Here is a 27322-nt window from a genome sequence, read left to right as displayed (position 1 = left end):
ATAATCCAAAAAAGCCACACAAGTGGGGCTTTAAAGTATTTGTGCTGAGTGGAATCTCCGGCTTTAGTTACAGTTTCGACATTTTTGCTGGTTCTCAGAGCAACATCGTTCCTGTCGATGCTCCTGATTTGGGAACTAGTAGTAATGTGGTGGTGAAACTTATTGAAAGAGTCCCCAAACACGTAAATTATAAGATTTTTTTTGATAATTGGTTTACTAGCGTCCCGCTTATGGTTTACTTGACCAAGAATGGTATCCATCCTCTTGGAACTGTGCGCTTGAATCGAGTTCAAGGATGTAAAATGCTGTCAGAAAAAAAGAGTTTAAAAAACTTGGACGAGGATCTTGGCAAGAGAAAACTGCTATTAAAGACGATGTAAAGTTAAGTACCGTTTGCTGGTATGACAATAAAATTGTCTGAACTTTATCATCCTACGTCGGTTCACAGCCAACGGGAACTAAGCAAAGATTTTTTAGAAGCGAGAAATGCTACAAAAATATTCTGGGGGAAATCTGTATTAACCAGAAAACGTGGACGACCTAGCGCCAATCTTGAAAATGCTTATTTGCAAAAGAAGAAACGTGGCCCTACGACTGAAATACCCCAAACTGAAGTTCGAAAAGACGGAATCGATCATTTGCCAGAATGGAGAGAGAATGACAGAAATAGATGCAAGCATCCAAAGTGCAAATCCCAGACGTACATTTATTGTGTTAAGTGCCAAATACTCCTATGCTTAAATAAAGACGGAAATTGTTTCATTCGATTCCATACTGAACAACTGAATAAGTTTGTAAAATTTATTCAGTATGGATTAAAAAATAGTTAGTGCATAGCGCTTCATATATGGTACATACACTTTTTTATTAAAAATTTTGATAAAAACACAATATATAATTTTTTAATTATTTTTCCATTTACGTGTGCGCATTGATTTATCTTATATATTTTTTTATTGTCAAAAAATTTTACAATTTGTAGACAAATCTGATAACTAAAGTAAAACACAAAAACAAACAAAACACACAAAAATAAAATAAAACCACTATACAAACTTATACAAATCAACAATTGTATGTGGTCAAAAGTATGAATAAATAAACAAATAAACAAAACACTACATAGCTACTAGCTACATAAAATAGTACATATAAAAACAATAAATCAGTCTTTGTGTGTGAAGTTAAAATTAAGTATTAAAAAAATCGTTTACCGAGTAAAAGGGTCTCTCCAGTAGGAATGATTTTAATGCCTTACAGAAAGTAGGAAAAGATGTGATGGACTTAATGTTCAATGGCAAATGATTGTGCATTTTTTTTACCAAGTTTTTTACCAATTCTGAATGTGGAGTAGGCAGATATAAATCATACTCCGCGTTTCTGATATGATAATTATGGGATGGCCTATCTGAATTTGATGAAACGTGCTTGCGAACTAGACAAACGGACTCATATATAAGTAGTGACGGCTAAGTTAGGATATTTAAATTTTAAAGAAATCCTGGCAATGAGCTCTATAATTAAGTCTAAGTGTATAAATGTAAAATTCAGCTATATACAAAGTTTACTTTATCGATAAATAAATAAAGCCGTTTATTATTATTATTATTACTTATGATTGTTGACAGACTTATTGACATTTTTTCAAAATATTTGGTAGCAATTATAAAACTCTTACATCTTATTGAAAATTTGAATTGAATAAGCACTGGTTACAAAGTATCTTTATGGAGCAAGTTAGTAAAGGTACATACTTGTAAAAATGTAGCATGATGCCTTACTTTTAAAAAAACTATACAGGTGCATGACTTTATATTAAAGGATTTATGTTAGAAATAGCGATAAAACTAGATTTTCAATAAATAAATTATCTGAAGTGATCATTTTCTCACTTACCCTAAATAATATTCTATACGTTTTTTTTCTAAGCGTTATAATTGAAATATTCAATCTATATCAAAAATAAGCTCATAAAATGTTCCCCTAACAAACAAAGCTATATTTTACTATGACTTACCTCTGACATAACAGTATGGCACAGGGCCAGTAGCCGAAAAAACTGAAAACAATCCTTGTCCCTCCGTCTCACTGCTTCGAGGAGCTGCTGGTCGTAAAACCGAAATTCTGGCTCATAGTTGGCATTGAAAGAAAAGTCAACGGGCTCCGTGTCGTCCGTTATTTCTATCACGTCTCCCGAATGGGGGTCTATTATGTCACCGTAACACGCGCCCCCTATCGAGCATTTGTTAAACGTCATTATGTTTTGCGTTAAGGTACCGGTTTTATCGGAGAATATATACTCGATTTGACCTAAAAAAAATATTAAACAGTGTTGGGTTATGACTTTTATGATCAGAAAATTCAGATTTTTATTTATTGTTATACAGGGTGGTCTATTAAAATTGGCAAACCCAAATATCTGTAAAATAATGGTTTATAGTTTCTAAGAGGAAAAGAAATTAATGAATTTATCTTTAATCTAGAGTCCTTTTAATATTAATAGTAATATTAAAATGACTAATAGAATAAATGACTAAATATATTTTTTTTAATAGTTTAGCGTTAGGCTATTCTACTTAACCCCATGAGTCATCTAGTCATTTATACAAAAAATAGTGCTGGATACAATATATTAAAAAAAAAAATACAATAAAGTACAAATTGAATTGTACATTTGAAAATTTGTACATTTAGAAATAATTGTTTTGACTGAAACTCATCAAGTGGACAATATTCAATTCTTTCATAAAAACGGGTATAACCCTATATACAACGGGGGTAACTTAAACGAATGTGATGGTATTGGGCCCAATAAAATATTGGAGATTACCCTGCCGGAAAATCAAAATTGTCGTAATAAACTTGCAATCAGATTGTGCTTACCAAAGATCACCAAGTTTAAGCAAGGTCAATTTCAATCGGGAATTTTATGATTAAAAAAATAAGTATTTTTTAACATAAAAAAAATTTATGTTAAAAAATACAAAGCGCATATTACAACTGGTGACATAAATATGAATCTTTTGTCATTCATTGATGAAAACCAAGAATATAAAAATATTTTTACGCTTTTGAATTATCATTCCTATATAAATGACATAACTAGGCCTTTCAGCAACTTGCCTTGATCATTTTAAAATTAAAATGCCAAATAATACTACGTTTACAAACATAAAATCTTATAGTTTTAATTATGATTTAACAGACCATTACATGTTTGCATAGATTTCATAGATGATTTTCGAAAAGAAAAAAATTATATTAATAATTATCAAAAGTTAAAACAGGACTTAAAGGACTTAAGTAAGAAGGATGGTTTTTCATGTATAATACAAATATTGTGAACATTGCATGTGATTATTTTGTGATAGACTTAACTTTTACATTAATAAAAATACACATTCCATAGTACAAACAAAAAAAAAATACATCTAAAGAAAAATGGATATCAAAAGATTTGCTTAAATTAATAACTAACAAAACAATAGTTTATTTAAAAAACATCTTAAGCAACCACAAAATCAGCAGGTTATAAGATATTAGGCAACCAAGTCACGAAAGAAATAAAAAAAGCAAAAAACAGTATATTAAATCTACTACAACAAAAAATAAGCATATCAGTAAAAATCTATGGCAATGCGTAAATAATATCCGTAATAAACAAAATTCATTAAAAAAACCAATAACGGAAGTGAAAACAACTACAAGACATATAATAGAGGGCGACAAGGAAATATTTGAATATTTTAATACATTTTTTGGAGAAATAGGAGAAAAATTTGCTTCACACATAGAATGCACACAATGAAAACCTAAAATATCTTGCAAATTCATTTGATCTGTTAAACACGAATTGTTTATAAGTGGAAAACATAATACAGCAACTTAAACAAAAAAATCGCCTGGTTTTGACAGAATAAGAACAGAAACTTTACAAAAAGTGGCTAAAGAAATCTCTAATCCACTAGCATACATTATTAACCTATGTTTTACCACTGGTGTTTTTCCGGGTATTCTAAAGACTGGAATTATAATACCGTTACACAAGAGCTCATACTGATGTTAATAATTTTCGACCGGTATCTTTGATTCCTAATCTATTCAAAATCATAGAAAAGATTTTAAAATGATCAATTGGTAAAATTTTTCGAAGAATCTAATATAATTTCTGATAACCAGTTTGGTTTTCGATCAAAAAGATCAACTGAAAACGTAATTTTCCAGCTTACTTCAGATTTATCTAATGCTCTAGATAAAAATAAACCTGTCCTATGCATCTTTGTAGACATATCGAAAGCATATTTGATACTGTAAACCATAAAATCCCATTAAATAAACTTGAGGCTCATGGTATAAGAGGAAATTGTAAAAGATGTGAGGCGAATGAAGTACAGGGCAATAGTCTTAAAGTAACTTGTGGGGTGCCTCAGGGAACATTGTTAGGTCCTCTACTTTTTATAATATACGTTAATAGTCTTTTAAAAATAAATCCCAATGGAAAGATTTTAAGTTATTGTGATGACATTGCAATTTTATATACGGCAAATACGTGGCAACATTTAAAATACACTGCTGAAAGAGACTTAAGATATATTTCAAATCGGTTCCAGAATACCAGGCTTTCACTTAATGTAAATAAAACAAAATATATTAGTTTTACATCATATGATAAACTTCATAAAATGGTTAATCCAAAAATTTCAATTCCCGAAACACAAACCATTAAATACTTAGGAATTATTATAGATCAAAATCTTAAATGGAATATTCAAATTAAATATATAGTTCAAAAGCTTAGAGGTCTTGTACCCAAATTTAAGTGCCTAAAGACTGATTTAGATATTAAACACACGGTGATAATCTATTATTCGTCAATATAATCTCAACTTACTTACGGAATAACCAGCTGGGAAGGAGTTAGAGATTCTGAACGAATATTAAACCACTAATCATACAGAAATGACTACTCAAAATAATATTCAAAAAAAAATAAATTGTTTCCAACTGATTTATTATTTAAGGAAACCAAATTATTGGACATAAGACAATTATACAGTGCATCCCAAAAGTTATGTCTAAATTCATTTAAAATTCAGGGGTGTATTTGAAAAAAAAAACGCTCGGACCCGTCGATTTTTATTTCAAGTTGTGCATTTTTGTAAGTGAAGTTTGTATATACAGGGTTGCTCTAAAATAAATTACGACCATCGACTTCACTTTTTCAAATGAAAGCACCTTTTTTTATTTCATTTTTGAATTTCGCGTGGAATTCTACGTATGTTTCATGCATCATGTCCTATACCTAAAGTCAACAGTTATCGAAAAAAAGACGACCAAACATTATTATTGAAGTTCACCTTATCTCTGAGAACTTTTATACAGAGCGAAATTCCATTCATTCGTGTTTTTTTATTGTTGGCTGGTGATCGTGTATTTTCATAGAAACTGTATGACAGTTGTACGCCAAACAGATATTGTCAAGTGTGAAGTGTACGAGCAAAGTTGCGGTTTTCACAATGGTAAAGTTAACGGAACGAGAAAAAATAGAAATTCTGTGCATGGTTGGGTTTGGTGATAGAACACGTACTTAAAGAGAAGCTGCTCAATTATTCAATAAAATCCATCCTGATCGTCTTCCGATATGTCAAAAGGTGGTGGCTAAATTTAGAGAATTCGGTCATGTTAGAGATCTGACGAAATCTGGTCGTCCTACTCGAGATAAAAATGAACTTGACGTTTTGCTTTCTTTGGAAGAAAATCCATGCACTCGCTGTCGCAGATTGGGGCAAATTTACACATGGCGAAATCTATAGTTCACCGAATAGTTAAAAAGCACAAGTATCACCCCTACAAAGTTATTACTGTGCAAGAGTTATTTGATGACGATTTCGATAGGCGAAATGAGTTTTGTGAACGCTTACAAAACATGTGCAATCTAAATAATAATTTAGTAACGAATATAATTTTTTCCGATGAAGCCACGTTCTGTTCGAATGGTAGTGTGAACAGACAAAATTGTCGATATTGGGCAACAGAAAGTTCGCATTGGATGATGGAGGTAAACACCCAGTACCCTCAAAAACTAAATGTGTGGTGTGGAATAGTGCGCGGAAGAGGAATAGGTCCGTTTTTCTTTGAACAGACTTTAACGGGACAAGTGGATCTGGATTTTCTCCAATTTGAATTAGTTCCAGCATTACTAGTTTTATTTCCAAATCTATTGGACCCAGACTATCCTGACGAAGAACTAATTTTCCAGCAAGATGGCGCTCCTCCGCACTATGCTGCCACTGTGCGTACATTTTTGGATGAAATCTTTCCCAATCGGTAGATAGGAAGGAGAGGACCCATCGAATGGCCTGCTAGGTCGCCTGACCTAGCACCAATGGACTTTTTTTTGTGGGGATACCTCAAGTCGAAGGTATTTGTTAATAGGCCAAATAATCTAGACGACATGAAAGAGAGAATTCGCAGAGAAGTGCGCGCCATAACTATACTCCGGAAATGATTGAAAATGTGCAACGAGACTTTATTGATCGCCTTGGATATTGTCAAGCCATGAATGCCAACCATTTTGAACATTTAACTTAATGTTTGTTCTTTTTTTATTTGTTACATGAATTGTCTTTTTTTCGATAACTGTTGACTTTAGGTATAGGACATGATGCATGAAACATACTGTAGCGTTTTATTTTTCTACTCCTTATGTTCACTAACGCTCCATTGATATTTCATTAATTTCAATAATTACATTAATAATTTCAGTCAACTTCTTTTATTTATATTTCTTTAAATTCATACTGTCAATGACACATTACTACTGTAACGTATCACTCTCCTGGTTTAATTATCCGTGCTTTCTTTTGACGGTCCGTCACTTCTATGATTGGTCATAATTAATATTTTCTCTGATTGGCTGATATTGACAGCTCAGGCGAGAGGTGGGGTCGTTATCGATTTAGTCGGTACTGGGTCCATTTTTCGAGGAATTGTTCCCGTGTCGCAGGTAGGAGCACACGTAAAAGGCCAGTTTTTTTATTTCCGAAGTTTGTGAAGCAGGAAGTGGCCAATATGGTTTGCAATTTATAGTCCTTAATCTTGTTCCTTTAGGGAACTGTTTAATTCATAATTCTGGTGCAGGAAGCCCAAGATTTTGATGGATAGAGAATGAAACTTAGCAAGGTGAGTGTGTCACATTTTTAACGCCATTAATTTTTTATGGACAGTGAATATAATGGCAACCGTTATTCTAGGGTTTTACTTTTCCGTTTTCCTCTTTATTCTTCTTCAATTGTTGATGGCTGCAGGCTTTTGATTTCCCCGGGAAGTTGCTGAAAGTGGTGGAGCTGGAGCCAGAGCTAGAGCTAGTATTAGAGATTCCCAGTCCGGATAGCTAAGCTACAAATGGCATACATTCATAGCCTCGATTTTGAAGGCTAGCCGTTCATTTCTTGGAGGAATATACAGGCCAGTTTATTCCATTTATTTAAATATTACTAATCATAGATTTGTCTCACTTATTTACATTTTTTTTAATATACCTTTTATTTCAATTTAACGTTACAAAAATTTAATCAATGTCATAATTTAATACGTTAATTTCTTATTTATAATATTCGTTATTTTTTGTTCAGTATTTTTCAGTACCCTTTTTGGTAATTAAGTAGATATAACACGGTTAAGGCTGATGCCTTAGGTAAAAAGGTTCATGAACTTTCCCCTGTGTACTACAAATATATACAAAAAACTTGAATGATTGCAATTTATTTTTCAAGTGCTGAAATCTACCTAGTAGCGAATAATCTCAAAGTAGCAAAAAATCATAATTTAAATGTTACTTTTGTCAAATTTATTTTAATCATATGAACATTATTCATATTTTAATTCATAATAAATTATTAACATTTAACAGGTTTGAATGTGAGGTGTATAAATATCTTTAATGTAAATATAATTTGGTTGTATTGTTAAGATATTTGTTTTTGCCTCTTTAAATCTGCTTTATCCAGGGTCATTTAATTGTTAATTGAAACCTATATACCAAGTCTTTTTCTTAGTTTTCTTTCATTAAAAAAAAAACTAAGTGGCGCTCTATTATTTAATAGTTATAATCAAGTTTATATTCTTTAATAGCCAGTCATAAGTGAACCTTCGAACAATCCCAAGCCTCCAATAATTCTGAGCTACCGTCTGCAAACCCTTGGCAAAATAATAACACTGTAAAGTTAACGCTACAATACGTAGAATTCCACGCGAAATTCAAAGATGAAATAAAAAAGGTGCTTTCATTTGAAAAAATGAAGTTGATGGTCGTAATTTATTTTTGAGTAACCCTGTATATACAAACTTCACGTACAAAAATGCGCAACTTGAAATAAAAATCGACGGGTCCGAGCGTTTTTTTTTTCGAACACACCCCTGAATTTTAAATGAATTTAGACGTAACTTTTGAGATGCACTGTATATACAAAATTTTTTGAGTTTGGACACAATTTGTTTGGAATCAGTAACTCATCCCGATGCAAGAAAAAGCGGAAAAAGTTAAATTATCAAAAAAGCAAAAAGAAAAATTAGACAAAGATGTTCTACATTTATTGGTACCAAGGCGTTTAACATAATTCCCATATAATCTTTAAAATGTAATTGAAAACGCTTCAAATCAAAACTACAAGAATGGATTCAGAAAGTCGCAAAGTTTTACATGACTTAATGAACAATAAATAAAATATACCGAATATTATTAAAAAAAAGAGTCATTAATAAAATCAAAGTTAGATTAAAATACACCAAACTCAACCTCTATGAACCTAAATGTGACTTTTTCCCAAATTGTGAAACTACATCCCAGATTTAGACGTTATTGTTTTATGTTTGTAATTTAGAACCTTTTATTGCAAGATTAATACCCCTGACCAAAAAGATATCATGTTAAATGTCCAAATGCCATTTATAATTAGTTAGCTTTAGTGTAGTGACAAAAAAAAAACAAAACAAATGTTGCCAATGAGGGCAACTTCTGTGATTTTTTTTTCGTTTATTTATAAGTATATACTTATTTGTGATGAATTGTACAGTTTTGGCAAATAAACATATTATTATTATTATTATTATAACAAATACGACAATTTAACAAAACCCTCCTTATGCCAAGATATTCTTGCTTATGCAACAGTCGTAGGAACCCTATCAAATGTCTTAGTAAAGTCGAGGTAGATGACATACATTGGTTGCTTTTTGTCTAACGCTGATACATCCAGTGATAAAGTGTTGAAGCAATGAATGCCCGTATGAATCCGTGTTTTGGCCTATAATTGTCTGCTAATAACTTGTTACTTGACTTTCTGGGTACAGAGTTTTTAATAATTGGGTAATTCATTATTTTTGCAAGAGGTGCTTTTGCACAACGTTTTTTAAAAATAGTTTCTTAATTATTTTGTCCAACCCTGTAGATGAATCGTTTTGTAAATTTTGAATCTTTTGTTTAATTTTTTCTTGATTTATATTTATTGTTGTTATTGAGTTTAGGATACGAGGACGGTAAATAAATCTTGTTCGTGCCCTCGTGGATACGTGTTTAAAAGTGCTCCCTTGTGTCATTTCTTAGAGATTCGTATTTTGTCCAGAGATGTTTTATGCGTTTAACCATATCAAATAAGTTGTCTTTATCAAAGGTTTCTTGGCTTTCTGTCGCATTCGTTTTTCTAAAGAATTTAAAGTAATAAGAGTCGTAAAGAAAATTCTAAAAAACTAACTACATTTTGTAAGAGGATCCACAGGATTTGATTTCAATCTAACTTTCCTAGATTTTAACAGACATGTTCAAAATTTGTTACCAAATATTTATTTTGACAAGTGCTCTGTTTCCCCTTTGTAGAATATTCTAAGAAAGTTCTGCATTAATGCTATTAATAATATTAATGCTTATGATATTAAATTTGTAATATTTTTTGACTGCAAAAGCGCTTTTACGGAAATATCAACGTTTACAAGTAATATATTAATAAGTACTTACTTAGTGAGTAATATTTAAAATTCATGTCTAAATTCTTAAATCTTTAAAAAATCAGAAGAAAATATAAAATTTTGTATTAAGGAAGAAGTCCATTCTGAAGTGGAGTCAATATAAAATTGAAAAGTTAGTAGGGGAAGTCTTTTCTCCACAAATAAAACGATAATCCTCTAATTTCAGTGAAATAGCGTTTTATTTATGAAGTAAAGACTTCCCCTACTAACTTTTCAAATTTTGTTTTGGATTAAGGGTCACATAAATATAAAAGAAAATAATATAGTAGATAAAGCTGTAAAAGAGGCTACGGTAAACTTGATTGGTTTTAAATTCTCACACAAATTTGACATGAATTTTTTAGGACAAAGTAAATTTTGATTGACTGTTGAATTTCAACGAATCTGACAAAGAAGCAAAATACAAAAATAATTTCCCAATATTAAAATCAAGAACATGGTATAAATACTAACAGCAACATTTTTATTGCCCTTTCTCGGCTAAGATCCTTTCACGCTTTGAAAGAAAGAAAGAAAGAAAATGTGCTATATTACGTAAGACAAAACAAAATCTTGTGTACAAGCATCCTAAAAACTAAAAAATTCCAAATTCACTTTAAATTTCAAATTTCAAACAAACATAACATCTAAAACATTTTACCATAAAATTTACACACATTACCAAAATTAATTATAACAAAAAAAAAAGAGAATCTTTTCGATAAATTTGATTAAAAAATAAGTAAAGCTGTCAATAAAACAGAATTTTATTTAGAGGACGTAAATTAAAATATTTATTAGGAAACAAAACTAAAACACTAAAATGATGTCAGAGCACAGGTCAAAAGGTATCATTAAAAAAATCGTCAAGGCCCTGCTTTAATTTTTTAAGCAACTTTAATATTTAAAAAACTTTAATAAAATCTGTGTGAGTGATTTTAATTTCTTTTTGAATTTCTTAACTTCTAAAATTTGTCTGATACATAAAGGAACATGGTTGTAAATTTTTTTGCTAAGGTATATAAGTGAGTTCTTGCTCTTGGTGAGGGAGGATGTAGGGATTGGTAAGGGAAAATCGTTAACCTGGCGAGTCATATGACCAGTGTTAGAGGGAGGTTTAGGACATTTATGAATAAGAGTAGCTGTTCCTAAGATAAAAAGAGAAAAAAGAGTTAGGGTTTTTTGAGATATAAAGAGAGGTTTACAAGAATCTCTTAACCCAGCGGAACATAGGTATCTGCGTTTTTTTGAATCACAAAAATTATGTTTAATAATCCCTTGTTGCTTAAACCCCAAAAAGGCAAGCCATAACGAAGATGGGACTCAATAAAGCCGGCCCCAGACGATATGTGTATTCGGCGAATGTACCTTCGTACTGCGGCTTCGGCTACCCTCCCACACGCTACGGCATTCGGGATATATTCCACATCGCATCTTTGTTAGCAACCGTTCGCCACAGGGCCTCAGTTATAGAACAGTAGCGGAGAGGAGTAGTAGTGGTTTTTTTAAATAAAAATATGGATAGTGACGATGAGCAAGCGGCTGCGGTTGCGGCCTATATGGTTATTTTAGAAAGCATTTTGCATTTTTTCAAATGTAAACCAGTTTGGTTTAAAAATGTAATTTGTGCCAGCACCAGATTTGTTGCTTGCTTTAACTTTGTTAAGCAGGGTTCTAAATATAGACATTAAAGAATCTTTCTTCTTTTTTAGATCTGCGATACTTATTTGGTCCTTCTTTGAAAAAGTATATTTTATACAGACCACAAAAATACTTTTATTTATAAAATTATTTTTGTGGTCTGGGTATTATGGGTTCCATATTATGGGTACAGATCCAAGAATTCAATCACCAAATCATTAGACCATTCCATGATAACTTAAATAAATAACACCAATAAATATTAAAAATAATATTAATTTTAATTTTCAAGTAAACTTAAAAAGGCAACTCACCAAAAATATTATACAAAAACACCCGCTGCTAAGCTTGTTGCGACTCTGACTGAAGACAAAATAGGCAAATAAGTGTGCGTAGCTAAGCACACCGTCTGGGAGCTAACGCGAATGAGCGCAACCTCCTTTGATGCGTGCCCTAAAACCGACAGCAGTTCGGATAGCGGCCGAATGCCGAATGATACACGCACTTGACACGCTCCGCGAAATACCGCGAATGCCGAACGTTCGCCACATACACACATCGTCTGGGGCCGGCTTAAGAGAAAAGTACACTGAACGTGTAACTACCCCTCCCAGCTTATGCCCCGCCATTCTTACTGCAAAGTATCCAGAGGATTATTTTGATGCACAATTTAGGATATGATCTTCGAAGCGACGGCGACCATCAATGGTAATACCAAGGATCTTACAGCTTTCTTTGTATTGCAAGGGGGAGTTTTCACTAAACATAAGGCTCTGAACGTCACACTTAAATCCCATAATAAAAGTTTTGCCCACATTAAATTCAAAAATTTTTGAGCGAATCCTTTATAACCAAATATTCACTTATTTCACTGTTAATAAAATCCTGCCTGATAATCAATGTGGATTTCGAGAGAATTTTAGTACAGTATCTGCTTTAGCATCTGTGCTTGATGATATATTCAGGGCCTGCGATGAAGGCTACATAAATATTTTGGTACTTCTAGACTTCTCCAAGGCCTTTGATACTCTGGATCACCGTCTCCTATTAGCTAAGCTAAAATATTATGAGTTCGACGCGGACTCTGTTCAATTAATTAATTCATTTCTAAGCAAACGGTCGCAAAAGGTGGTCTATAACAATATTACGTCGAATACATTGGATGTTCTGTCGGGTGTGCCACAAGGAGCTATTTTATCACCCCTTCTATTTATTATTTACACTATTGATATACTTCTCGCACCTAAATACTGTAAAACACAAGCATACGCGGATGACACACAAATCTATGTTTTTTTTGATTATAACAAATCGCAAGAAATGGTCGATAAAATAAACGCTGATCTTCAGGTAATTAAAGAATTATCTGCCGAACATAACCTAAATTTAAATTCTGACAAAACTAAACTATTATGTATTGGCAGCAATATCAAAAGAAACTCTATTAAAAATAACTTAAAATTAAAAATAAATGATACTACATTAAAATTTGTATCCAGCGCAAAAAATCTTGGCTTAACTATCGACGAAGATCTCAGATTTAGTGCACACGTTCAGAATATAACAAGAAAAAGCTTCTGTGCGCTGAAATTATTATATAATAATCGGCACATTCTTAACTACTCGTTGAAAAAAAGTTTATGCGACACATTAGTACTCTCACATTTCAACTATGGTGACTTTATATACGGTCCATGTCTTACTGCTCTCGATAAACAAAAAATACAAAGGGTACAGAACGCATGCTGTCGATTGATATACGGAATTAGGAAGCATGACCATATTACTCATAAAATTGTAGAATCTAACTGGCTAAATATGGAAAGCCGTAGAAAACTACATCTTTCAAATTTTGTGCATAAGCTTCTCAATACCACTAACACCTCGAATACTCTTGAAAATAAATTTCTGCCAAGGACAAGCATGCATGGACAAAATATTAGAAACAAAAACAAATTCTCCATCCCGTTACATAAAACATCTATGTATAAAAGATCCTTTTCATATAATGCAATCACCTTATATAATTCCATACCTGATAATTTTAAAATATTTAATATTAACAAATTTAAATACAAAATACGTTTGTTTTTATTTAATCAACAAATTCGCCATGAATAAGAAAGGATTTTTTTCTTTCTTTCTTACTAAAGACAAAAAGACACCTAAAATGAGCATGTTGAGGCAATACTTAATAAAAAAAATAAAGGGGTAAATTAGAAAAAATGGGAGAATAACCAGGAAAAGTGTATCAGACTTGTGTAATAAACCAACCTTATAATATATTTGAAGAATTTATAAACAGGTATTGGCATTGTATGCTGAACTAGACTAGGCTTTAAAATTATTTCAAAATATAACTATCTACTTTTTAAAGAAAATCTCTACCTGCTACTGGATAAAGCTATATTACGGTCTTTTGTATCGCACAGTTTGTCGTTGTGTATAATAATTCTTTAAGTAACTTTTCTTTTCTTTCTACAATATGTGCGTACATTTAAAGAGCTATTCGCTAATAAGTTGCATGATATTGTTTTATTTTCACTTCAAAGGGATTAGGTAGGTTAAGTAAGAGTAGCCACATGGCTAGACTTCGCCTCTCTTATATCTCTATAGAAATGTATGTATAATAATCACAACTGTAAACTATTTGTTTGTTAAATAAAAGACGTTTATTATTATTATTAAATACAAGCCTGTTTGCAGCACACCACTCGATAAAATCTTAAGATCCTTAAAAACCTGGGCTCTAACATTATCAGAATTTCTATGATTCCTGGAAAATGATGGTATCATCAGCAAACTGAACCACTTTGCCCTGCAGTTTTAATGAACTCCAATCATTTACATAGAGCAAAAATAATAGTGGTCCTAACACTGAACCCCGAGGTACTCCAGTTTTAAGGGATCTGGAATCGGATAAACATCCAGATACTGTAACTCTTTAGGTACGATTAGACAGATAGGATTCTAGCCATTGCAATGCCATACCTCTAAAGCCATAATTATTGAGCTTAGACAGCAGTATTCCATGATCTACACAATCAAATGCCTTGGATAAATCGCAAAACACTGCCGCCGCGGACTCTCCAGAATTTAAGGACACATAGACACTCTCCAAAAAGCCGAAAACAGCGTCATGAGTCCCTTTTCCCGTTTGAAATCCAAACTGATTTGCAGATAAAATGCAATTATGTTGCAAAAAAAGACAAAATTCTGATTTTTGCAAGTTTTTCAACTATCTTGGAGAGGGTAGATAATATAGAAATTGGACTCAATTGATTTCAATATTGCAAACATGAGATTCTTCGTTTGCTAATAATAAGTCGAGGGTCGATGGTTCCTCGTTTTCTCTGTAACTGGTTAGTTCGGTAATATTACTATTTAATAGTAAGTGGCTAAAATGGACTTCAGAACTGTATGGTTCAGGTTGACGTAAGTGGCCATTTTGAATTAAGGAAATTGAAGTTTCTATTACTAAATTTTCACATGTCCTTAATAAATAAAGCACAACAACATTGACAATTTAGTTCGAAGAATGCCAAACAGATGTCCCAAAATCAAACAACATGTATACATTAGCTTCACCTAAAAATTATAATCCGCTCTTCCAATTAACATATCACAAAAATTGGTGGGGTTTATCGATGTCTTTCATTTTCTCTACACTGCTTTTTTAGTTAGTTTCTTTTCCTCCGTTCAATAAAGTTCTAAGAAAACATATATGTACATTTCTATTAAAGTGAAAAAAGTTAAATTTGAAATACCCTTGAAAAAGTGATCAAGGCAAAAAAACTAAAAAGTTAAATATATCAACCTGTATTTCTAACCTAAAAAAACATACCTAATTCTTCATTTAACGTTGTGGTGCGCGCCTTAGCATATGCATTATATTTTTTATAGTACATCTGCTCGTCCCAATTGATTAAGAAACTTTGGACGAACCGAATCACTTCTACGGAAACGTACAACGAAATCGGCACTACCGTGTTTAGTACTATTGCGTATGAAAAAAATACAAGCAGAGCTGAAACAAATTAAATGTTTTTTTTTTAAGTTCTTGGTCAATATTTTAATTTATGTACCTATGATTGTGGCTCCTCCTAACGGCTCTGAAGGAACCAGCGTATCCCAAGGTAGGAAGGTCTGGAAGTAGCGGCCCACAAGCGACTCCCAGATGCCGCAGGCCACCATGCAGAAAAGGCACATCGATAATAGAAAAAATACTATCTGAAATGTAAAATACTTTTTAGCATCACAAAAAAAACAGTTGTTAATTTAAATCACAAAACAGTTTTACCACTAACTAAAACTTTTTGTTTTATTTTTGACACGTGTTTCGCTAACGATGTTAATATTGTGTATGGAAACAGTTCCAGAATTATATTGTTTACCAAAAATCTATAAGCCTAGCAATAAAATGAGACCAATTGTCTCTACTATTCGCGGGTGCATGGGAAAAAAGTTGTATGTCAAAAATAGCGAATTTGAGTAATTCGCACTTGAAGTGTTATTTTGGGCTGTGACTAAAATTTTAAACATATATTTTTTTTTTGCTTAGAATCAAGTAGAATAAAAGGAGCATTTTTATTGTAAAGTAAATAAACTTTTCTAGTGTTTGGTATAAAATAGTATTCACAATTTTTTTGACTTACAACATTTAGATTTCTTAAAATTTTGACATAACTCTTTTTACACAATAAAAAAAATAAAGTATCGAATATAACATGTAACAATGTACGAATTTAAAATGTATATAACGAATGTACCAACAAAAGCATTTAAGGTAAGTAAAACTATTTAGGTTGTCCTCCAATGTTTAATAAATTTAGAAAAATTTATATATATATTCTCTACATATGTTTCGAGCGTGTAAACCCTCATCTTCAGTTTCTATTTTTGGAACCAATAAAACTGGAGAATTCCATTCACTTTGTGCCCTTTTAACTATACCATCTTGGCACATTTTAGTTACTTTTTTATGTATTTCATCTTTTTGTGAAAAAGGTAATCTATATGGTTTAACATAAGGTTATTTAGAATTATTGCGAAAATGTCAGTGCAAGGGTAGGTTTCCATCATTTTGCGTTTGTACTTAGTTTAAGACCATTACTTTTGTAGTTATTCTCCTGAAGATGAGAGTTTACACTCTCGAAACATGTAGAGAATATATATAAATTTTTCTAAATTTATTAAATATTGGAAGAAGACTTAAAGAGTTTTACTTACCTTAACTTTAAACTCCAATTCAAGCAATGGACTATTTCTTCAACTTAAAAGCATTTAATTTTAAAACAAAGAACATATTCAAATTATTTTAAGAGGAATAAAATATTACTCATCACTTGATTCATCTGAACTTGCATCAGGATATGTATCAGCATTTTTGTCTTTGGTGGTGGTCAAATTTTTATAAAAATCCGCAAAAGTGTCGCTAATGTATGGCAGCAGATATGTTTGACTTAAATCCCTTTTCACGCGTGATTGCAAAAAAACTAAAATGCATTTGTAGTATGTCTGACATAGAGCATTTTACACGATAAAAGTGTAACTTATCTCGTTAGACACATTGAAAAAAAATGGACTTACGCGTGTATAATGACTTAGTTCGTTATTCCCATACGTAAAGGAGGGTTTTTAAATTCGGCTTCTGACATAAACCAGTTTTGACAAAAAAATGACATAACACCTTTTTCACATGCACCCGCGTATTGTATATCCAACTTGGTAAAGCAATTTGACACCTTAAAATTGCCTGATGAATGTTTTTCAGTCGAAAACAGTAAACAGTTATTTCAAAAGACATCAATTTAATTTTAAGTGAAGATAAAATTCTTGTTTTTTTCAATGTACGAGTATCTTCTTTGTTTGCAAGCATTCCTATACCCGAAACTCGAAAACTTTAATATCTTATTGAACTTTTGGAAAATAATAGTTTCGGTAATATCCGAGAAATAAATAAATTAATAAAACTTTGCATGTTACAAAATTCGTATTCTGAACAACTCTCTCCCTTTGTAGCAGAGCACAGGACCATCCAATAAATTTACCTTCGAACAAGAAACAAATAACCAACTTCCATTAATAATCCGTTCGAATTTGATATTTATAGAAAAGAAACAAATACTTTTTGATACATAACTGATGACTCTAACCATTTTTTTCAACATAAAATGGCTATGGCATGCATTTCTTAGTACATCGTTTGGCTTCATTTCCTTTCATTAACTAGTAACAGATTTAATAAAAAAAAAAAAAATAATTGCTAGGGTTAATGATGATATAAATATTAATAAGCTGATTAAAAAAGATATAAGTTTAAAGTTAATCTTAAAAACTCTACTATATTTCAAAAAGTTGAAAATAAGCAAACTTTCGTTACAGTACTGCTTGACACAAGGCGTTGATAGTGTTTTTAAAGATTTAGGCCTTAGAATGGTCTATCACAGTTTGACTAAGTTAAGAAATCTGTTAGGAAACCCAAAAGATAAAATGAAGACCAATGAAAAGTCCGGGATCTATGAGATTTGGGCCAATTGTTTACTTAGGCACACAATTTATTGTATGAGTGAACTGTATTTATTTTAGCAAAGTGATATTTCAACAAACACAAATTCAGAATCGTTCAAAAATACTAGTACGGCCAAAAAAAAAGTAGTGGAGAATGCGAACCCTGTACTCTCTGTCTCATCATCGATCTATATCTACTCAAATTAAATATCGCGTTATTTTTTCCCGCTTTGTCACCGAACTAGCCAATCACGTCCGAATGCTTACTCTCCCTGCATTTGGTGCCGGGGGCAAATTCTCCGAACTGAAGAAAAATACTTCTATTCTCAATAAAGTGTTTGATAAGTTCCGCCTGTTTAAAAATAACCTTTTAAATTAAAAATTAAATTCTTTGTTGTGGAATTTTCCACAATAAGATTGTAACAATTTAGATAAGAATAGAGTGTATAATGCATTGGGCAACGCTCTCACCTATTTTGTACCTATCATAAAAATTAACAATAAATTCAAGTTTCCAATATGGTTCAGCGCAGAAATGAAATCAAATGTCTTGCAAAAAATATTGGCAAATACAACATATCAAAAGTTTAAGGCCGTTGAAGACTATGAAATGTTCAGTAATCTTAGAGCAATCTGTAAAAATCAGGCCGATCAGTGCTACTCAAACTATATTGAGCAAAGCCAATCTTCTATTTCCAGTGATCCTAAATATTTCTGGAAATATATAAGAGATAAGACACAAAATAACAGTATTCCATCTACTGTGAAATATTTAGATGCAGCAGGTGAAAATGGCCATGAAATAGCATCTTTATTTGCACAATATTTTTCTTCAGTCTACTCTCCTGATGAATTTGATGTTTAAGAATTTACTCAGCCTGATATTGCATGTTCTTTTGATATTGATGAAATGCATGTGCATACACAATATCGGAAGTTTTTGAAAAGTTAACCAATGTCAATGTTAATAAGGGCCCTGGGCCTGACTGTGTTCCAGTTGTCTTCATAAAACACTGTGCTTTTGCTTTAAGACGCGTCCACTACGGCTGATTTATAATTTGTCTTTCAAGACAGGTATTTTTCCAACCTCATGGAAGTTAAATTATTTGACTCCTATATTTAAGAATACTGATCAGAGGGATGATGTGAAAAACTATCGTCCTGTTTCTCTGGCTTGTCACTTCGCAAAGGTTCTTGAAAGTTTGGTCACAGATTTTTTATCAGAGAAATTTAAAAACATAATCTCAACTAAGCAGCATGGGTTTGTCAGGGGTAGGTCCATTACCACTAATTTGTTGCTTTACCAAACAGCTTTGTCGGGGGCCTTGGAGAATGGTATGTCGGTTGATTCCATATATGCTGACTTTTCCGAGGCCTTTGACAGGGTTAATCATTCTCTTCTGGTTACAAAATTGTCACCCCCCCCCCCCCCAATAATTTGAGCTGTTGGCATGTTGGCAAAAATTACATTTAGAACATTTTTGGTTTTGCCAACTTCTAAAAAATCGAATTCATCGGATCTCGTTTATTTGTTTTAATAGCGCAACCAGAAAATATCACTCAATTTAAAAAAAAAAACTATTAGGCAATAATAAGTGTTGTTTCAGTGTATTATTAATTTTATCTACTGTAGGTAACTTATTTCTAAAAAAAGTGTGTAATGTTCTTCTAATTGCGGCTTTATCAAAGTCGGCAACAAATACTTTTTTCCGTTTCGGATATAATTTAATAGTTTACGATTTTTTTTTTCATTTAAAGTAAAATTACTGTTTTACCGTTTTTTTAGGTTGAGTATAAATAATATCTACTACCGGGTTTGCAGGCTCCGTGTCAGAACTGTAAAAGATTTTAAAACTTATAAAAAGAAATAAAAATCACAAATCATATAAAAAAAAAATACAGAAAAGCTATCCTCTAAAGGCCCCGATATAAAATTCGGCAAACTATTGTCAATATTATCGACCATTTACTTAAAATTATAAGTAAGACCGGCTCTGTGCGAGACCTACGTATCAATTTCAACCCAGATGACATCGGAAAGGCTTAACGTTGTAGATGCTGTAGAAGAAATTAAAACCACTGCCAATATTCTCCAAAGAATCCGGAACAATGATAAAGAATTACGTGACCTGATTGACGCAGCGAAACAATTCGCATGTAAAGCAAACATTTCACCCCAAGATGATATCAAAAAATCAATCATAGGCGGCGAATTATACCAAAAAAAATCGATGAAAACAATCAAAACACAACGTCTTTTGATATGTACGGATATTTTAAAAAAGAATTTATTTGTGTTTTGGATGTTTTAATCACATTTTTACAAACAAATTTAAATGATGTCATAGAAAACCTTCGTCCAATAATAAAACTATTTTCTTTGCCATTGTCTAATGAAAATCTTTCTAGGGAATACATAAATCTAGTTCTAGCAATGTATCCTTGCAACAAGCCAGACCCTTATGCACTGCAGGGCGAGCTCAAAATTTTTTTTGAGTTATGCAGACAAAAAAGTGTAAGCTCTATGCATGACGTTATGGAAGTGGCAGTACAACGGAAGGACCCATTAATATTAACCTTCCAGTTATGTCAATTTATTTATACTGCTGGATTTTCAGTTGCAAAAAATGAACGTTCCAATAGTTCATTAAAATTTGTAAAAAATGCTCTACGGACTCAAATGGGAAACCAACGGCTTAACTCTTTGATGGCCCTTAAATGCGAAAAAGATAGTACAGACAATATCAATATATCTAAAATTATGTCAGCATTGTGCAAGCTCAAAAACCGTAGAATAAGAGTTACGCAAACTAATGTTTAAAGTATTATAATTTTAATTTCTATTTGTATTTTGTATAATAACTAGGCAAGACGTTTATTTTAGCATAAAGGATTACATTATTCTATTTTTAAAATTTTTGTTATTAATCCTATATTTTAAAACATAATGTCCAATGAATGACTTAAGACAATTTTTTTTTGTTGGCAAAATTTTATTATATCCCTCCCCAATAATTTCGCTTCGGTCCGTCCCTGTTTATTGCGATATAAAATCTTATTTTATTGAATATTTAATATACTATATTTATTTTGTAAATTGGTTAATTACCGTAATATACAGGGTGGTCCGGTTTCGATGGCGGAAAATTAAATGGCCGACGGAGAACGAAAAAATAATAAGTTTGCTATTATAAATAATATTCGAAAAATGATTCGTTAGAAAATTACAGGGTATCAAAATTCTAATTAAAAAAATAATTTTTTTTTTATTTTTCTTAAACCACTTTAGATATTTTAATGACATTTGGCACGTTTAGACAGTTAATCAAGACGCATCTTTTTGTGCAAAAATTATTAATTTTATTCACCAGTGGCGTGTGTGCGGGCCGATCTTCATACAATTTTAATTAATTTTAATTAAAAAAATGATGCGTCACTGTTTTTTTTATGAAATCCTTGTTTAATTTAAAACAAAAAACATCTCTTTACTTTTTGTCGTACGATACACTGTTTGCGAGTAAAAAAATAAATTTTTATAAATGCTGATTTTTGTTTTATTAAACAAAAAAAATGAAAATACTAAATTTAATTAAAGACTAAATTATTCTGTTGGGTTCTAAAAAAGACACAAGAATCTGGATTCGGAAATTCAAATAAATAATGAATATAATAATGGCAATGCATGCATAAAACAAAAGACGGTTTGTTTGTATTTTATTATGACAGTTAATTATTTAAGTAAGTCAAATTATTGCGTTGGTTAACTTATTAATTTTGCTATTGTTAACAGTGTTGTTAAAAGTATTCTGAAAAATGCGTTTTTCAAGTAATGAATACGCTGATATTCATTTTTGTTATGGATTTTGTGATGGAAATGCGGAAGCGGCAGTTCGTGAATATCGAAGACTTAGATTTTCTTTAATAAATAGGGCTCGTAGGTGTATACAAATGAATAGAGGTCACGTAGAATAAATAATTTAGGGTAATTATTCTATGTTTTATTATAATAAGTAATTTAGAAAAATAATTTATGTTTATTTTGTTAACTTGTTAAAATGTATCTTGATTTTAAAATCAAGATATCTAATAAACAGATTCTCAAAACGACATTTACTAAGAATACTTTTTTTACAAGAAAAGATTGGATAATTAGAATTTTTTAATAGAACTTTATTATACATGGGTGGAAAAAAGTTTTGGTATTTTTAACACATGCAATATACCGCAGGTAGCGCCCCCTGCAAGGTATAGCGAATCTGTGAACGGATTTCAATTCCTCGTTCCAAAAAACCCCCTCACACCAAATTCTAATTTAATATGTTATGAAACACTCGACTTACTTTAAAAAAACGATTTTATATTTCTCATTTTGACGCCCTGTATATTGAATACCGAGCGCCCAATTAAAACATGGCATAACGAAAGTCGCATTATTTTGGTCCACCCTATATGTGGCTGGCGGATTGGCCTCCTTTTTCCGGACACCCGGTATATGGTGTGTTTATATCACAATGGGTATAAATTAAAATTCGATTTCGAACTGATATCCATAATATAAACATAAGGCTTAAGGGCAAGCTAACTTCAGCTATGCACTGAAATTAAGCTAATTTCAGTGCATTTTACTTCCCTGTTCGAACGATCCTTTTCGTATCTTATTGCGAAACGTCTAAATGATTTTCTGGCAGTTGTACTTGCCATGTCTCCAGTAAATTTCAAAAAATATGTAATTAACAAGTTACGGGCAGGGTGTATCGACATTTGAGAGTTTATAAATAGCAATATTCTTCTTTCTTTTTATTATATACTTAAGAATTATAAAATGATATATGAAAATTAATTAAATCAAAAGATTTTGAATATTTACTTTTGTAGTCTTTAATTTAGGTATTAGAGGTAAGTTAAGATTCGTTGAACACTTTTTTTTTTACTTTGATTTGTCAATCTGTAATCTCAAATGTGAATGTACAAATACAGTCCTTATTATTATTATTCTATACCCGTATTAAGAGTGAAAAATTCTTATTTCAGTAATAACTTGAAAAGTTAAAAAAGACTAAAAAAGATAGCCGACTGCTGCTTTCAGGTTTTTACTAGTAAATTTAATCTACTTTTACTAAAAACTTTCGCCTACTACTGGATACAATATTTTAAAGTACTTACGTTTCAGTTTTGAACAAGCCCAAATTGAAGAATATCGGTTAAGTCTTTGAAAAGTTATAGCCATTTAAACAATTATACTTTCATTACATTCCCCTACTTTATGAAGATCGGTAGGCCAATAAGTCTTTGACCAAAATGATGGGGAATATTCCAAGGTTTCTAATTATATTAAAAGGAGATACCTTAAGCTGACATTTTAGGGAAAAAATTAGAACCGAATTATTGACCTTTTAATTAGGCCTCCTAATAGCCAAATTTCGAACTTAAAAATAATTTCCAGCATTTTCTCTTGGCTGCTTTAATAATGTCAATTCTAATGATGTCAGACTGACAGTTTTCGAGATATAGCCGCGATCCACGCTTTATGAAAAACTCTGTATATAAAAAGGATAGTTAAAATGAAAAATTACACAAAGAACATGTTATATTGAACCACACAAAATTAACGATTAATGGATAAGCGTACTAATTTGAAACATGTCGCTAATGTACTAAGTTGTTATTTTAATTTCATTAAATAAAAACGTCAAAATCTTACCCCTATAATTAAAAAGTTAAGCAGTCGGTCAATACTCGTCCGCTTAAACTTGCTCTTCCCGCTGTTCTGCATGAGTTTGGTGTCTTTGCCCGCAAAGATGACCACCCCATAACACCAAGCGGTGTTCCTTAAAACGCAGCCTCTTAAAATTATCTGAAACAACCACAGAAAATTGAATTATTTAAATAGCTGTTAAATTAACATGTATCCTACCTTATCGTTGTCTAAAGAATAGGTCTTTCCCTTCCATATTAATACACCTTCGAATTTGTTAAGTAAATTGTTTGGTTGCTCGCACACTATCTCGCCGTCGAATTCGCTGATAAGTGCATCATCTTGGCCCATCTCTGCTGTTTCTACTAGGCACTGGCGACATTTTAAGTTGGTTTCCCTGTTAAAGAAATAAATATTATTGGCGTTAATTTATAGGGTATCAAGTTTCTTGTATGCAGAAAATGTACACATTAAATATTTAATTACTCATTATTATAGGATATTTTTGAATGAAATGAGAGTAGGGTTTCTCTAAGCCAAGTACGCAAGTCATGTGAAATATTTATAATACACATCAAATTACTTATACAAACCTAATTTTTATGTAAAATTGAAAGATTTCAGAGGTTTTTGATAACATTGTTAATGCTTTCTGCTGTTTTCAGCTGTCCAGAGAGTATTATAAAATATCTGCAAAATCATAATATTATTTTCAGATGCTGTAGATCAGTTTAAGATATATCTATATCTGAACGTCAAACAAAAACCCCAATTAACAAAGTAATATTACAAGTAACAAGTAATGACAAACCAACTGACTCTATAGTAATAGAATCGGAAGTAAGCAAAACAATTTTGGAACCAAAATCATTAACTACTTTGGTTCTATAGATCACTTTTTAGGATTTTGTAATATACCGAATATACAGCGTATTCAGAATATACAGCGTCAAAGACAGACCACCACGAAGACACAAGTAGTTACATTTCTACATATAAATGCAAGGTTACTCCAAAACAAGCTGGACAAGTTCGAGGCGTTTTTGGTAGGCAAAGACATTGATGGCATATGTATTAGCAAGCAGTAGCTGGTTAAAAGAGGATGAGGTCCAGTCCTTTCAACTAAATTGGTTACAAGGTAGCGGCATATTCAACAAGGCAGTCCTGCTCAGGTGGAGGTACAATGATCCTGTTGAAACACGATATAGAAGTTTCTAAGATAAATAAAACCAATCATGTAAATATTGATAAAAGTGTAGAGTTTTGTTCTATCTTTTTACCAAAATTTGCTATGTTTTATATATTGCTTTTTATAGGTAACCCAGTGGAAATATTGACACCTTCTTCACTGTGTAAGAAAACATTCTAACACAGTCCATGCGAGATAATACTAAAATTGCGGTCGCAGGTGATTTTAATATTCAGTTTAATACAAGGTGTGTTATGAGGCAGCTATCTTCAGTGACATAACAAACAGCTTTAACCTAAAACAGTTTTTAAACCAACTCGTCTTAATAACTGCCTGGATAACGTTTTCGTAAGTAAAGAGATTGATGTAAGATGTATGAATGTAGTAGAAATGAATGTGTCTGATCATAGAGCCCAAATAGTCAAGCTCGAGGGGTTGGTCGAGGGATATACAACATCTTTCAAAAAACATAGACCAATTACTCAGTGGGATAAATTTATGTTCTATAAAACAGTGAATGAAGTCAATTGGGATTTTATTTCAGATACTGGCAATGTGCATGATATGTTCGTCCAGTTTGTTTCAATTCTTGAAGAAACGTACCCTAAATAATTTCCCCCGAAAAAACATATAGGCTAAGATATGACTAACCTCACGCCTGGAGCCTGTTTCATAAAAATGAAGAGTTTAAGAGTTGAGGAGTGAGGAGCGGCATAATGTTGAATTTCATTTCATAAACACTCTTGCTCCTCAATTCGTCAAGATTTACCGACGAGTTGACGAAGACCCTCATTTCTATTTTAAATATGTTCTGGTGCACATCATATATAATGCAAAATCTACTATTTAGTAGTGATTCTTCTTCCGATGAAGAAAATGTGCCACAAAGGCACAGAAAGTTATATAGGAAGCGACTAAGGTAAGACATTTGGCACAATATACCTACAAATTTGTGTATTACAAGTGATACGTTTTCAAAAGCTACGGGTGGTTAGAAAATAGACCTTTTGATGCAAATGCCAGATTCAGGATGTCTGAAGAAAAATTTAATCCCCTGAAAATGATTCTGAATAACGACCTTGAGCAGAGTACTAGACGAGCAGGATTAACAGTTAAACAAATTATGGAGATGTCTATTCATTGGCTGGGAACAGGCATACAATACCATGCTGTCGGAGACATGCATGGTGTATCCGCTGCATACATAAATTCGTAAAGGCTATACTAAAACGCATATATGAATCTCACGTCAAGTTTCCAGAGAACATGCATCTGGTTGCCCAGAATTTTCAGCGCATAGCGAATATGCCACAAGTAATTTTAATGGATTATTTATTATTTAAAAGGTACAATATGAAATATTATTTCCTTTAAATTTTATGTTCTAGTGGAATTTTTTATTAGGTGTGTGTGGTGCAATTGATGGAACATTGACAAAAATAGATGCTCCTACAGAAAATGAAGCTGACTTTGTAAATAGACACGTGAACCATTGTTCATATGTGGGCCTGATATGCAGTTCTATGCTATTGATACACACTGGTCAGGATCCACGCATGATAGTCAACGCATGGTAGAATTTTTTTTTTAAATTCTTTGATTACCTTATAATTACGTAGAAAATAGCTAAATAATCAGTTTAAAATAGGCATCATTATAGGGTTAAAGATGTCTTTTTGTTAAAATCTTTTATTAAATTTCGCTTTTGTAAGTTTTAGATTAGGTTTTCAATAAAATTATTATTATTATTACTATATTTGATGTGAACAGATTTCTGTTAAATATGAAAAATGTTCTTTGGTTTTCGTGTTTCTAATTAGTTGACTACCATTGTTTTTATATTAAAATTTCTTAATTTTTGGAATTGTAAGAGGTAAAAAGTACTAACCCATCTAGCTCTGATGTTTCTATGTAACACAGTCCATTGGGCTCGCTGGACGTGAGAAGTAAGAGATCGGCCGCTACGAAGGTATTATTGTCCATACGGATGATATCTCCGACTTGAACAGCTGACCATTTTTCTTGGACCAGCTTCCCATTTCGGACAACTTTTGATTTTCTGTTGTTAACATGAGAATCCGAAATATGACGTTGCTGCAAATTAAAAAGTAGTAGAATTAATAATATAGTTAGGGAGGAAGCGATAACAGGTAGTAACAATTAGTAACTAAAAATAAGATACGTATTATACCGACAACTCCCAAAAAAACTTTATTTCCTTAGGAGGTATTATATTATACAGTCACAGACACATTTATTTGGACAACTTTAATATTGAAACTTAA

At 31.8% G+C, this 27322-nt stretch overlaps 1 protein-coding gene across 8 annotated transcripts in view; it reads right to left on the bottom strand.

The window, feature by feature from the left end:
* Window positions 1–27322, bottom strand: part of LOC126741031 (probable phospholipid-transporting ATPase IM) — a 374205-nt gene that overhangs the window by 128366 nt on the left and 218517 nt on the right. For all 8 annotated transcript variants that reach the window (XM_050447297.1, XM_050447302.1, XM_050447300.1 and 5 more), the window contains 6 exons: window positions 26926–27131; window positions 24068–24245; window positions 23855–24007; window positions 15729–15873; window positions 15488–15670; window positions 2018–2310 (listed from right to left, as the gene is read on the bottom strand). In XM_050447297.1, the coding sequence (XP_050303254.1) occupies window positions 2018–2310; window positions 15488–15670; window positions 15729–15873; window positions 23855–24007; window positions 24068–24245; window positions 26926–27131 (1158 nt within the window). The remainder of the gene's footprint in view (window positions 1–2017; window positions 2311–15487; window positions 15671–15728; window positions 15874–23854; window positions 24008–24067; window positions 24246–26925; window positions 27132–27322) is intronic.

This window comes from Anthonomus grandis, chromosome 10, assembly GCF_022605725.1.
Source record: "Anthonomus grandis grandis chromosome 10, icAntGran1.3, whole genome shotgun sequence".
In the NCBI taxonomy this organism is placed as follows: domain Eukaryota; kingdom Metazoa; phylum Arthropoda; class Insecta; order Coleoptera; family Curculionidae; genus Anthonomus; species Anthonomus grandis.
Note: the sequence above shows the minus strand (reverse complement) of the source record. Positions and strands in the feature narration are given on the sequence as shown.